Source organism: Geotrypetes seraphini, chromosome 1 (genome assembly GCF_902459505.1).
Source record: "Geotrypetes seraphini chromosome 1, aGeoSer1.1, whole genome shotgun sequence".
Taxonomy (NCBI): Eukaryota; Metazoa; Chordata; class Amphibia; order Gymnophiona; family Dermophiidae; genus Geotrypetes; species Geotrypetes seraphini.
The window spans coordinates 117897938-117911992 of record NC_047084.1 but is presented as its reverse complement, the minus strand read 5'-3'; the positions used below and the strand labels follow the sequence as shown (position 1 = coordinate 117911992).

Below are 14055 nucleotides of genomic sequence, written 5' to 3'. Positions count from 1 at the left end.
TCCTGACGGCCATCAAACCGCATGGATGACCACTATGGCAGCCGCTAAGAGGAATCGGCTGTCTGCTACACATGTCGAGCCTGCCCCTAACCCATAACTCCAGCCCCCACAGCCAGATCCCCAGGTAGGTTTAAATTTTGATATTTTTTTAACTGGTTACTCAAGTAATCAAGCATAGACTCAAATATAATCCAAGACCCCTAATTATTGGCCCCAAAATCATGGTTTATATTTGAGTAACATAAGGACATAAGAATCGCCTTCCTGGGTCAGACCATGGTCCATCAAGCCCAGTAGCCCGTTCTCACGGTGGCCAATCCAGGTCACTAGTACCTGGCCAAAACTAATTGCTTAAAAATGCTAAGGGGTATGTAGAGATTTTTTTATGCCAATGATAATAACTGAACCAGTGACTTTAAGCAATTTGAGCTCATTGAGGCTTTTTCCTCTCAGATTTATTGAGTTTGCAACTTGTCATCTTGTGGAGAACACATTTTTGGCAGAGTTTTCCATGAATTAATAGTTGCTAATTGTGTTGATATCTTTCATATGTTTGTATTTCCTGTTTAAGGAATTTAGGTTTTGCAACTTTTATCATTTTTGAATATTTTTCAAACTGTTTTAACCAATTTATGAGATTATGAGTAACAATTACAGTGGCAGTGAATTCATCCTCTCACTGACATCTTAATCCTTTTTTGATTTCAAATAAACATTATTATCATTTGGATTTCCTTATTTTATTGAAGTATACAAGCTGTTATTTGATTTGGAAGTATAAAAAATGGTTCCTAAAGATAAATGTATCATTCTTAATACAATCTGTTTTCATAACACAAATCTTTTCTTCTACACTTAATGGTCGTCTTTGCTGGTCTCTTCACTTTCTCTTCCTTGTTCTTCTCCTGAAAATAAAAATAAAGTTTAGTTAATTATTTGTAATGTAAATATTTTAATATACTTATCCATATACAATCCAACATAAAGTATCTTTATTGGAAGCTTCTATAGAAACATGATGGCAGATAAAGGCCAAATGGCCCATCCAGTCTGCCCATCCACAGTAACCATTAATTCTTCCTCTTTCTCTAAAGATCCCAGGTGCCTATCCCAGGCTTTCTTGAAATCAGACAGTCTCTGTTTCCACCACCTCTTCCGGGAGACTGTTCCACACATCTACCACCCTTTCTGTAAAAAAGTAGTTCCTCAGATTACTCCAGAGCCTGTCACTTCTTAACTTCATCCTATACCCTCTCATTCCAGAGCTTCCTTTCAAATGAAAGCAACTCGACTCGTGTACATTTATATTACGTAGGTATTTAAACATCTCTATCATATCTCCCCTCTCCTACCTTTCCTCCAAAGTATACAGATTGAGATCTTTAAGTCTGTCCCCATGAAGACCACACACCATTTTAGTAGCCTTTCTCTGTTCTGACTGCATCCTTTTTATATCTTTTTAAGGTGCGGCCTCCAGAATCGTACACAAAATACCTCCTTTTTCTTACTGGTCATACCTCTCCCTATGCACCCTAGCATCCTTCTAGCTTTCACCGTTGATTTTTCAACCTGTTTGGAGAGTGGGGAGTGTGTGGCACAGTGGTTAAAGCTAGAGCCTCAGCACCCTGAGGTTGTGGGTTCAAACCCACGCTGCTCCTTGTGACCCTGGGCGAGTCACTTAATCCCCCCATCGCCCCAGGTACATTAGATAGATTGGGAGCCCCCCAGGACAGACAGGACAGACAAACTGTTCTGAGTTCCCTTGGGAGAATAGTATAGAAAATTGCATAAATGAACAAATTAGGTGAAGCCTTTCAGTGTGTGCATCCAGTATGTGGCAGCTACTCCAGAGATGGATTGCTGGCAGGTATTACATTGTGTGATATCCTTTGGTTAGGGATACACCTTGGGAGGAGGATCTTCCCCAGCATAAGCAGCATTTCCAACTTGTTGGCTGCACCGGCCTCGGTTCTCCCTCTGATGTCATTTCCTGGTTGTGGACCAGGAAGTGGCATCAGAGGGAGAGCCTAGGCCAGTGCAAGCAGCAGGTTAGAGCTACTGTTTGCGCTTGTGAAGAGCCGAAAATACAGGGGGAAATGAAGGTGTGAGCGTGGCAGGGACAGGGGAGGGGTGGGAAGGAGTGGGGAGGGCAGAGAGGAGGAGAGGTGCCAACACCCTACCAAGATGGCACCCGGGGTGGTCCACCTCCAATGCCACACCCTCACCACGTTACTGCTAGTAACAGATCTAAAGCAAGCTTGTTCTGTTGCATATGGCAATGTTGTATTTTGAACCTTGAACTGAGAAATTTTATTTATTTATCATATTTTTCACTTTTCCAAACGGAGGTGCATCTTAGAATTTGAATATTTTTCCGGCTGTAATTGACTACGTTTGACTTATTCTGGCTCTATGCTGCTTTTAAAAAAAAGTAAATAAATCCTAATAAATCATCTAATTAATTACTATTTCTTTGGCAGAAAATGTCTTTACCTGAGCAGATGACTCCAGCATCCTGGCTGTGGTCACATGGATAGTGTTCGGACATCACAGATCCACACTGAGAAATCTGAGTTTCATTTCCGCTGCAGAAAACAGTCTTCAACCAAACTGGACCAGAACCAGCTTTGAAATGAGCACCGTGCACTGCCTCCACGGCAGATCCACATCCCAGCTCTCTACACACCACTGTGGCATCCTCTATGCCCCAGTTATAGTCACAGACGGTGCCCCAGGTATTATTGAACTTAACCTCTACTCTTCCAGCACAGGAACTCGCTCCGTCCACCAGCTTCACACCGGAAACTCCTAAGAAAAAAAAGACAAGAATCTGTTCAGAAGTCACCATATCTATAGTAGCCATAAGGGAACAGCAATTATTTTCCCTGATGGTAAATGGCACGCCTGCTGAGCCAGTACAGATCCAGTGACTGTGTATGGTTTAGAGGGCGCATATGTTCTGTATTCAACCAGTACTTGATTGGAGCAGGTTTCTGGGTCTTGCCGCGTCTGTGTAGAAAGAACCGACGTTTCAGCCATCTTGCTGTGGCTTTCTTCAGGGTATGCTGAGATCTGTATTGTACATAGCAACCATTAAGAATGCTATGTGGTTCGATCATACCCTGAAGAAAGCCACAGCATGATGGCTGAAACGTTGGTTCTTTCTACGCAGAAATGGCAAGACCCGGAAACCTGCTACAATCATGACGCCAGACGCGGAAGCCTAAGAGAACATCAACCAGTACTTCTTTTGTGTCCCAGTATATTGTAATAATGTTCAGAAATACTGTTCCCTTTACGCCAGTCCTGTCTCTGTTTCCATCAGGGACTTAGTATGTGTGTATTTATTTTTCTTAACATGTAGACATCATCCTGGCTCCCTTATTATCCTGACCTGGAGGGGAAAGGGGCAGAATAATTTGAATGGAAAGAAAACAGAGGGTAGGGTTAAATGGTCATTTATCTCAATGGAGGAGAGTAAACAGGGGAGTGCCACAGGGGTCTGTGCTGGGACCGGTGCTATTTCACTTATTTATAAATGATCTGGCAATTGGAATGATGAGTGAGGTGATTAAATTTGCAGATGACAGTAAAGTGTTCAAAGTTGTTAAAACGCATGCTGACTGTGCAGGAAGACCTTAGGAAACTGGAAGACTGGGCGTCCAAGTGGCAGATGAAATTTAATGTGGACAAATGCAAAGTGATGCCCATAGGGAAGAATAACCTGAATCACAGTTACCGGATGCTAGGATCCACCTTGGGGATTAGCGCCCAAGAAAAGGATCTGGGTGTCATCGTAGACAATACGATGAAACCTTCTGCCCAATGTGTGGTAGCGGTTAAATAAGTAAATAGGATGCTAGGAATTATTTAAAAAAGGGATGGTTAACAAGACTAAGAAAGTTATAATTCCTCTATATCACTCCATGGTGCAAGCGGCTCAAACGGAGGCTTCATCAAAAGAGAAAGAACCATGTTAAGGTCCCAAACCACAGGTGGAGGCTTAAGAGGGGGATGAATGTGGAACAGACCCTTCATGAACCGGGAAACCACAGGATGAACAGAGAGAGGCTTCCAGTCGATCGGCTGATGAAAAACAGCAATGGCACTGAGGTGGACTCGAATTGATGTGGATTTGAGACCAGCACCAGATAAGTGCAACAGATAATCCAGCACAGAAGACAAGGATGCAGTTTGCGGATCCTGACGCTGCGTAGGACACCAAGAAGAAAAACGGGTCCACTTCTGATGGTAACATTGGCGAGTGGACTCCTTCCGAGATACCTCAAGAACATCCAGGACCGACTGAGACAACTGGAAAGAGGCCATCAAGTCTCGAGGAACCAAGCTATTAAGTGAAGAGACTGCAGGTCGGAATGAAGCAGAGATCCCCGACTCTGCGTAAGCAGCGAAGGAAAAACAGGCAGAAGAAGAGGCTCCCTCAGTGGAGTTGCAGCAGAAGGGAGAACCACGGTTGTCTGGGCCACCGAGGAGCAATCAGAATCATGGTGGTGTGAGTTGACTTGAGCATGACGAGAATCTTCAGAATCAGAGGGAATGGATGGAACGCATACAGAAAAAGGTCCGTCCAATCCAGAAGGAAGGCATCCGCCTCGCTCTGGTGCAGGGTGTAGTCCCTGGAGCAGAAACAAGGCAACTTGTGATTGAGGGGGGATGCAAACAGATCGACATCCGGAGTCGAGGAATGAATTGACCATTCGTGAGGCTGCAGAAGGCGGCTCAATTTCTCCGTCAGGCAGTTCTGGTGGCCCTGAATGTAGACCGCCCTGAGAAAGATGTTGCGGCGGATCGCCCAGTCCCAAAGCCACATCGCCTCCTGGCACAGGGAGAGAGATCCCGTGCCCCCCTGTTTGTTGATATAATACATGGTGGCCTGGTTGTCCGTGCGTTGAACTCTTCTCTGAGCTCCAGCAGATTGATGTGACAGAGACGCCTGCCCTGGACCAAAGCCCCTGGGTGCAAAGACCATCCAGATGAGCCCCGCCAAGCACAGGCCGACGAGTCCGTCGTGAGAACCTTCTGCAGAGGAGGAGCGTGAAACAGAAAACCTCTGGAAAGATTGGTAGAGAGCATCCACCAATGGAGAGACTGTTTCAAAGGAGTCACATGAACCGTGGAGGCCATGTTGCCGAGCAAGACCATCATCAGATGGGCCGGGAGCAAGAACAGGAAAGCCACCTTTTGACAAAGATGGATAAGGGCCTCCTGATGAGGTCGAGGCAAGAAGGAGCGAAGATGACAAGTGTCCAGCACCGCCCCAATAAACTCGAGGGACTGAGACGGACACAGCTGAGACTTGGGAAAATTCACCTCGAATCCAAGACTTTGAAGGAGCAAAATAGTCTGATTCGTCGCCCTCAGAACCGCCTGGCGGGATGACGCTTTGATGAGTCAATCGTCGAAGTAGGGAAACACCTGAAGCCCCTGCAGGCGAAGGGCCGTGGCCACCAATACCAGGCACTTAGTGAACACCCTCGGGGAGGCAGCCAGACCGAAGGGAAGAACACGGTATTGGAGGTGGAGATCCCCCATCCGGAATCTCAGATACCGGCGAGAAGCCGGATGAATCAGGACATACGTGTAGGCCTCCTTGAGATCCAAAGAGCACAGCCAGTCCCCGTCGTCCATCAGGGGATACAACGTAGGAAGAGTGAGCATTCTGAACTTTTTCTTGACCAGAAACTTGTTCAGAGCCCTGAGGTCCAGAATCGGACGCAGGTCTCCCGTCTTTTTGGGGACCAGAAAGAACCGGGTATTGAGCTGATCCGGAGGAACCTCCTCGATCGCCCTGAGGTGAAGGAGGGCCTGCGCTTCCCGCAGAAGAAGGGGAAGGTGCGACCTGGAAGAAGGAAACTCTCCTGGTGGAAGATCCAGGGGTACGCGATTGAAATGAAGGGAGTACCCCTCTCGGACGATGGAAAGCACCCACAGGTCTGTGGTAAGCTTCTCCCACTGAGGATTGAAATGATGGCGGCATCCCCCGATGGGAAGGGGGGAGGGCTCCAGGAGGAAGAGAGTCTGCAGACTCAGACTGGAATTGTCAAAAAGATGGCTCAGGCTTCGTCAGAGCGGGCAGCTGGGTCTTAGGAGGACGCTGCTGCTGTTGCTGTGGGCGTCTCGGGGGTGGGCGAGAGAACGCAGGAGTAGATTTCTGCAGATATCATAGAAGAGGAATCTTGTACTGATGAGCCTGCAGAGTTTTCGGCTTGAGCCTCACCAAGGAGGTGAAAGACCGCTCATGCTCCAAAAGGCGTTTAGTGGCAGCCTCAATGGAGTCATCAAACAGCTCATTCCCCACACAAGGGAGGTTAGCCAGATGATTCTGGAGGTTGGGATCCATGACCACAATCCGGAGCCAGGCCAGGTGACACATGGCGACTGCAAAGGCCATGACCCTCCAGGACAACTCAAAGGCGTCGTAAGCCGCCTGACACATATAGAGACGGAGCTGAGAAAGGGTCTCCTGGAGAAGACGGAACTCCTGCCTACAAGGAGCAGACACGTCAGACTGGAACGAGAGGAAAGCGTCCACACAGTACCTGAGGTAGGACGTGAAGGTAAAGTTATAGTTTAGAACTCGGTTTGCCATCATCGAGTTCTGATAGAGACGGAGTTCGAACTTGTCCATCGTACGCCCTTCTCTGCCCGGAGGGACAGCAGCATAGACCTTGGAGGGGTTAGATTTCTTCAAGGAAGATTCAACCACCAGTGACTGATGGGAAAGCTACGCAGTCTCAAAACCCTTGACCGGGACCGTCCGGTAACGGTACTCCATCTTGGATGGAATGGCAGTGACGGCATAAGGAGTCTCCAGATTCCGGAGGAATGTTTGCCAGAGCACCTGATACAAAGGCAAGAGCAAAGCTTCACGGGGCGGATGAGGGAGCCCCTTCTCCGCCAAATACTCCTGAGTATACCGGGACTCGGATTGGAGATCAAGCTTAAGAGCCTGGCCCATGTCCAAAACAAACCGGGTAAAGGAGGAGGGTCGAGAAGAAGACTCATCCTCTGGAGATGAAGTAGACCAAGATCTCGGAGCAGCCGAGAAAGAGGGGGAAACTTCCCTCGAATAATAAGCAGGAGGCTCTGCTGAATTGCCTCGGGGGCGTCGAAGAATGGCCCCGCTGCAGATAAATCGGGGAGGACCCCGGCGTCCGAGGCACCACTATCCAAAGCTTCAGAGAGGTCAGCGTGAAAGATGAGTCCCCGACGTGTGCCGAAGCAGAAAGCCCCCGCCCCGAAGAGATCGGCAGGGAAGAAGACAGACTGGGTCCGTGCCCAATGACGAGACCACAAGGGGCCCCACGGTACGGGCGGACGGGGACCTGCCTTGATGAGGCGGGGAAGTCGTCTGCTGCTTCAAAGGTATAGGCTTCAAAGACGTAGAAGTCATAGTCTGGGGTCCCGCCCGGGACACCCATAAAGTCTCATGCCTCGAATCAGAAGAAGAATCGCTTGAGGGTAAGCGGCGAGATTTGTGGGACTGACCCCGAGCAACCACGGGGGAATGCCCAGGCTGGTCAGACAGAGGTCGGGTTGAGGCCGGGGCCAGTTGACCCAGAACAGAGGAAATCTGCATGGTAAGGATAGCCTTAAGAATGTCCTTAAACATAGGCACCGAAACCAGAGGATGCTGGAGTTGGGTTGCAACTTCGGGGGCGACCTCGAGGAAGAGTATTCCCTACCTGAGGAGGCACACTTAGTATGGTGTCTCGAAGAGGCCGAGGATGCGGCACTCGCAAGAAACTCCGAGGTTGGCTTCTTCGCCGGCAAACCTGAGGAAGGAAGAGGAGACTTACCGGAAGCCGGAGTAACAGGCGGAGCCGAGGTCGAGGGCGACTTCATCGAGGTCGAGGCCTTCAAAGCCGAGGCCCCGACAACCGAGGCCGAGGCCATTCCCTTGGTTTCCAGGGTGCCAAAAAGTTTAAGAATCTTGGCCACACGCTGACGAAGAGCCCCAAGTTGAAGGGTAGTACAACGCGGGCAAGACTCAGCTCGATGATCAGTACCCAGGCACTCCACACACCAACGATGGGGGTCGGTGATGGAGATCACCCGGTTGCACTTAGTGCAGTTCTTAAACCCGGTCAGAGGCCGGGACAAAGGAAAAAATACTGCCGCGGCCCCACGAGGCCAGGCGGCTTGACAAAAACTGACCACCTGGTCGGAAAAAAATAGGAAGGAACTAGACAAAACAAAGACACGCTCGAAAACAAAAAAGCAAGCCGTGGTGCAAAGAGGCACTATGAATTTGCACAGAGCAAGGGAGCAAGGCTTCTGGCTCCGCGGAAAACTTAGAACTGAGGCCACCCTGAGGAGACGCATGCCGAGTCGGGCGGGAGGGGCACTCGCGCATGCGCGGTACACTCACAAGCTTGAAGATCTTCAAGCAAGTCTGCTTGCGAGAACGTCCGCTAGGGGGCTTCGTTGATGATGTCACCCATGTGTAGGGAATATGCTACCTGCTTGTCCTGGGATAAACCCTTTCTAACCAGAGTCCACCTGGTCCTTAAGTGATAGAATAATTTGTTGAATCTCTTTAAAAAATTCAGCTTGATTCCAATTTGTTGCATATACATTAAAGATAGTAAAGTTATTTCCCCCACAATTCATATTACTATATATCCATCTACCCATTGGGTCTACATGACAGTTATCAAAAGTTGATGATAACTTTTTGTTCACCAGAATTGTCACACCAGCTTTTTTCCCTACAGTTGGAGCAAAGAAACATTCACTGATCTACCCTCCTTTCAATTTAGCAGATTCTACTTACGACAGATGGGTTTCCTGTATAAAATAAACATATGTCTGTTGTTTTTTTAGGAAAGTAAGTAATTTTTTCCTTTTTATGGGATGGTTAAGTCCATTAGCATTTAATGAAAAATGTTTTATATTCATTATAGTATGAATACACTAAGGGGTCCTTTTATCAAGCCGCGCTAGCGGGGTTAGCATGTCAGACATTTCATCACACGCTAATCCCCGCAGCAAGCAAATAAACTATGGAGGCATTAGCAACTAGCGTGGCAGGTGGTTTAACGTGCAGTATTCTGCGCGTTAAACCCTACTGCGCCTTGATAAAAGGACCCCTAAATTTCTTACAATCCAATCTTTGTTTTTTTTAATACACTTCCAGTTTTCAAACCCCATAAGACCCAGCCCTACCCCACCCTTAACCCCCCATTGAAAAAACACATGGTAAACTCGATTGGTAGACTCATAATCCCCCTCCTCCCACAAGGTACTCGATACACAATACTATTACTAGAATTATTCAACAATTTGTTTAGCCCAAACTAAATAAAATAAATAAACCTAATACATATAATTAAATTTAAAAATTACAATAAAATGATATTATTTTACATTGATTTCTGGATATATATATATATAGCTAATAAAATTTAGTCAAATAAATTCTATAACTTAAAAATCTAATATCTTTTTAAAAGATAGAAATAATACTATAAACATGACTGCCTATCATTTCCAAGATATCTCTAGCCATTCATCCCCCTTCGGCTAGACAGTTTCTTGTCACCCCAACCCTACGTCTGCTGGACGGTGTTCCTCTCCTCCCAACTTCTTATATAAAATCTGCATCATGGCCCACTCCAACTCCCAACCGTGGCTACCACTATTCCTACTCTATCTGATCTGGTTCAGAATTTGCCTAATCAACTCTCTCACCCTAACCCCTATCCCTGTCCTTAATTCCACATTCCGTGCGGTTAAAACTAGCACCCCTACAATCTCTCACCGCACCTTATATGACTACTCTGATGCAGGCCCCTTCCCAATACCAGTTCTACCACCCCTACCCAGACCGACCAAACCATACATAAAAAAACAATGATCACTAAAAAAACTAACTTACTCACACATCTATCCAATTGATCCGGCCAACTACCAGAACCTACATGGCTTTTACCTAAATATAAGATCTATGAGAAACAAGGCCTTACTTATTAAGGACTGGCTGAAAGAAACCAACCCTGACTTCGCTCTATTTACAGAAACATGGCTACTATCCGATAACGATATTATTATCCAAGACTGCCTTCCCCCAGGCTTCAAAATTTTATCGCTGGCTAGAACTTGGGGCAGGGGGGGAGGCCTAGCCATAATCTTCAAAGACAACCTACACTGCTCTATTCTAAGCTCAAAATCCACTCCAAACCTAGAAATTCTTTCATTCTCACTATCGTCCAAATCCCTAGCGGCTGCACTAACAATAACTCTGTTTTACATTCCTCCAAAAAAATGGAACCTTGCCAAGGATGACTTCTCCGAATTTTTACTAACTAACTCTCTATCTAGCCCTTACAACCTACTTTGTGGAGATATCAATATCCACCTGGAAAAAATAGACCAATCTGAAACCATAGAACTCTGGTCACTCATCTCTTCACTAGGGTACCTCAAACCTCCACCAATTAAAACCCACCAAAGAGGCCATCAATTAGATTTAGTCACTTTCTCCTCAAGAGAGCTACCTAACCCCAAAATATTCTGGAAACAAGAACACTGGACCGACTCTCTATGGTCGGATCACAGCCTCTGCAATTTTGAACTCGATTGCCAACTAAAAACCACAAGCCCAACAAATAATAATAACCCAAAAACGAGAAATAAAAAATTCCATACTAGCAGAGGTAAAATAAATCCCGTAGAATTCTGGTCTCACTATGAGATCATATCAGATCAAAACATACAAACCGATCAATTCATGAACTCCTGGATTAATGATAGCACCAATATCCTAAATAGAATGGCTCCCATTAAAACCCGCAGAAAGAGACTTAAAAACCTAGAGGGCTGGTTTGACACGGAACTGCTATTGCTAAAGAGAGACCTAAGAAAATCGAAAAGACTTTGGCTAAAATCAGGGTCACAAGAGCACAGAATCGCTTGGAGACAAAAATTAAAAATCTACAAAACTCAGACCAAAGAAAAACGTAAAAACTTCTATGCCCTCAAAATCGGCAACATCTCAACCAACAGTAGCAACCTTTTTAAGCTGGTAAATGATCTATACAATATAGAAACATTTATCGACACACCCGAAGAGCCCTCCCTAACTGCAAACTGCATGGCGGACTTCTTCATCTCCAAAATACAAAAACTAAGGTCCTCCCTCACTGACCCAACATAACCGCACTGGTGTTACCCCATTCTTCTAGATTAAGACAATTCTAGAGAGCCGATCTATTCTGGAACACATTCTCACCCATAGACTGGCAAACTTTCAGTAATTACTACAATAAGTATGCCAATTCCTACTGCAGACTAGAAACCTGCCCCCCTAATGTCATGAAATCGGCCCCTGTCTTTTTTAAGGCCAAAATGCTGACTTGGATCAACTCTCTACTAACCTCTGGGAAGTTCCCAGTTGAACAAGGGCACATTATGATTTTGCCAATTAAGAAAAACACTAAAGAGCCATCTAACAATGCATCCAACTTTAGACCAATCACCAATATCCCCCTGGTCACCAAAATAGCAGAAGGGATAGTAAACACCAAACTCACCACATACTTAGAAAAACACAATATCTTACATGACAATCAATCCAGTTTCCGATCAGGCCACAGTACTGAAACAATTTTAGCCTCTCTGCTTGATTACCTTTATCAACTATTCAGCCAAGGCTCAAGCGCTCTTATATTGCAACTCGATCTGAGTAGCGCATTTGACTTGGTTGACCACGCCACTCTACTAGACTGCCTAACATCTATTGGAATCTCAGGTCATGTTCTCAACTGGTTCCACGAATTCCTGACAACAAGAACCTACAAGGTGTTCAAGGACGACACTACCTCTTACAGCTGGGTCAACCGCTGTGGGGTCCCACAAGGCTCCCCCTTGTCCCCCACCCTATTTAACATCTACCTTGCCTCCCTAGGAAACCTCCTGCAGAGTTTGAATCTCAAATTCTTCATCTATGCAGATGATATCACCATAATCATTCCGCTCTCCTACCTTACCTCAGAGCTACTCAACTCGCTATCTCTCACCCTAAATCAGATCGAACTTTGGATGACAGCGTTTAGGCTAAAGCTAAACCCAGAAAAAACTAAATTCTTCTTAGCATCCCCAAACGACAAAATCAAGGAAACTGTGATACATATCAATGGCCTAGACTACTGTATCGAGCAATCCTTAAAAATTCTAGGAGTCACCTTAGACAAACATCTCTCACTAGAGAAACATACTGACCTAGTGTTTAAAAAATGCATCTCGATACTCTGGAAACTCCGCACCATTAAAAAATACTTTAACGAAACCTCCTTTAGTCTGCTGGTCCAAGCTTCTATTCTTAGCTTCCTGGACTACTGTAACATCATTTATCTAGGCGCCTACAAGAAAGTCACCAAAAAGCTGAGATTGGTCCAAAACACCGCCATCCGCCTTATCTTCGGTCTAAAGAAATGGGAACACATATCCCCCTTCTACCACAAGTTGCACTGGCTGACATTCGAATCCAGGGTCCTATTTAAGTTCTCTTGTATCTGCTACAAAACCGTATGGGGTATGTCACCTGACTATCTTTACCCCCACTTCAACCTGAACTATAATAAGTTTCAAGTTTTATTTATATTTGATTAATCGCTTAATTAAAATTATATCTAAGCGAAGAGCTCCCGCAGAATAACTATGTTCGCTTTCCCCTCACTGAAAGCATGTCATCTTAAAAGATTCCTTGAACGAACCTTCTCTTTTCAAGCGGCCAAACTAAACTCATGGCTCGCCCAAATTATACTTGACGCCTCCTCATACCTCCACTTTAGAAAAAAGCTCAAAACTCTACTTTTCAATGGACCAAATCCTTAATGCTCCCCCTCTCCTCATTAGAAAACAGATCGAATTCCCTCCTCTGCATCAGACCAAATCCTCCTCTTCCCCCCCTCAACACGGCCCACCTTTCTTTACTTTTTCCCCCTCTTCCCCCCCCCTCCCAACGATCCCTGTCCCCTCCTCTCTTACATTATGCTTGGCTCCCCCTTCTCACAAATTCTATTGAACTCTTTTACGGTAAATACCATATATGCTCTGTATTAGTCCTTCCTTACTTAAATTGTCAATGTAAACTAGTTTGACCCTTCGATTGACTTGTTATGTACTTCTTTTTCAACTGCACTGTATGTAACTCATCTATTTGTTGTGAACCGCCTAGAACTCCCTGGGTATGGCGGTATACAAAAATAAAATTATTATTATTATTATCTTCAACTCTCAAACAAATTATTTTCAAATATATTCAACAGACTGCATCTTTCAATATAATTCATATATACTAAAAAAAACAAAAACAACAACCTAATCCATATGACGAATTCATGTAAAGTCCCTTTTCATTTTATATTACAGCTATATTACTTTCAACAAATAGCAAACATTAAATTAAATATTAACCGATTACTTGTAGAAGAATAAATTAATCATTACATTTCTATTAATTTAATAATAGCACCATATCAATTAAATGGAACACGTCAGTTTCCTTATCTTCCTTGGCCCATACAGATTAACAGATCTGACCCTTCCTATCTGTCACTATACAAGTTGCAGGCATGACACATTTTCTAGCAGATTCCAGATAATCCAGTGAGAACGAGGCTGTATAAGTCAGACTTCCCCTCTTCTCTCGAAGCCTCTGTTTGAATCCGTCGCCATAGTAACCATCTAACAAAGGTGTCAGCTGTAAACATCAGATTTCCCCTCTTCTCTCGAAGCCTCTGTTTGAATCCGTCGCCATAGTAACCATCTAAGAAAGGTGTCAGCTGTATACATCAGACTTCCCCTCTTCTCTCGAAGCCACTGTTTGAATCCATCGCCATAGTAACCATCTAAGAAAGGTGTCAGCTGTATACATTAGACTTCTCCTCTTCTCTTGAAGCCTCTGTTTGAATCCGTCGCCATAGTAACCATCTAAGAAAGGTGTCAACTTTAACAGGAAGTTAAAAACAAAAACAAAACTGTCTTCCATTTCTGATCCACTATAATGAACTAACATAAGATTGACAATCC

The 14055-nt window shown here is 45.1% G+C and overlaps 1 protein-coding gene across 2 annotated transcripts in view; it reads right to left on the bottom strand.

Annotated features, from left to right (window-relative positions):
* Positions 1–721: 721 nt before the first annotated feature.
* LOC117356829 (scavenger receptor cysteine-rich type 1 protein M130-like) overlaps positions 722–14055 on the bottom strand; it is an 88204-nt gene continuing 74870 nt past the window's right edge. Inside the window, exons 9-10 of one of the 2 annotated variants that reach the window (XM_033936574.1) lie at positions 2494–2808; positions 722–905 (exon numbers count right to left, since the gene is read on the bottom strand). In XM_033936574.1, the coding sequence (XP_033792465.1) occupies positions 856–905; positions 2494–2808 (365 nt within the window). In that variant the 3' untranslated portion in view covers positions 722–855. The remainder of the gene's footprint in view (positions 906–2493; positions 2809–14055) is intronic. The other variant, XM_033936582.1, reaches the window with a different exon arrangement.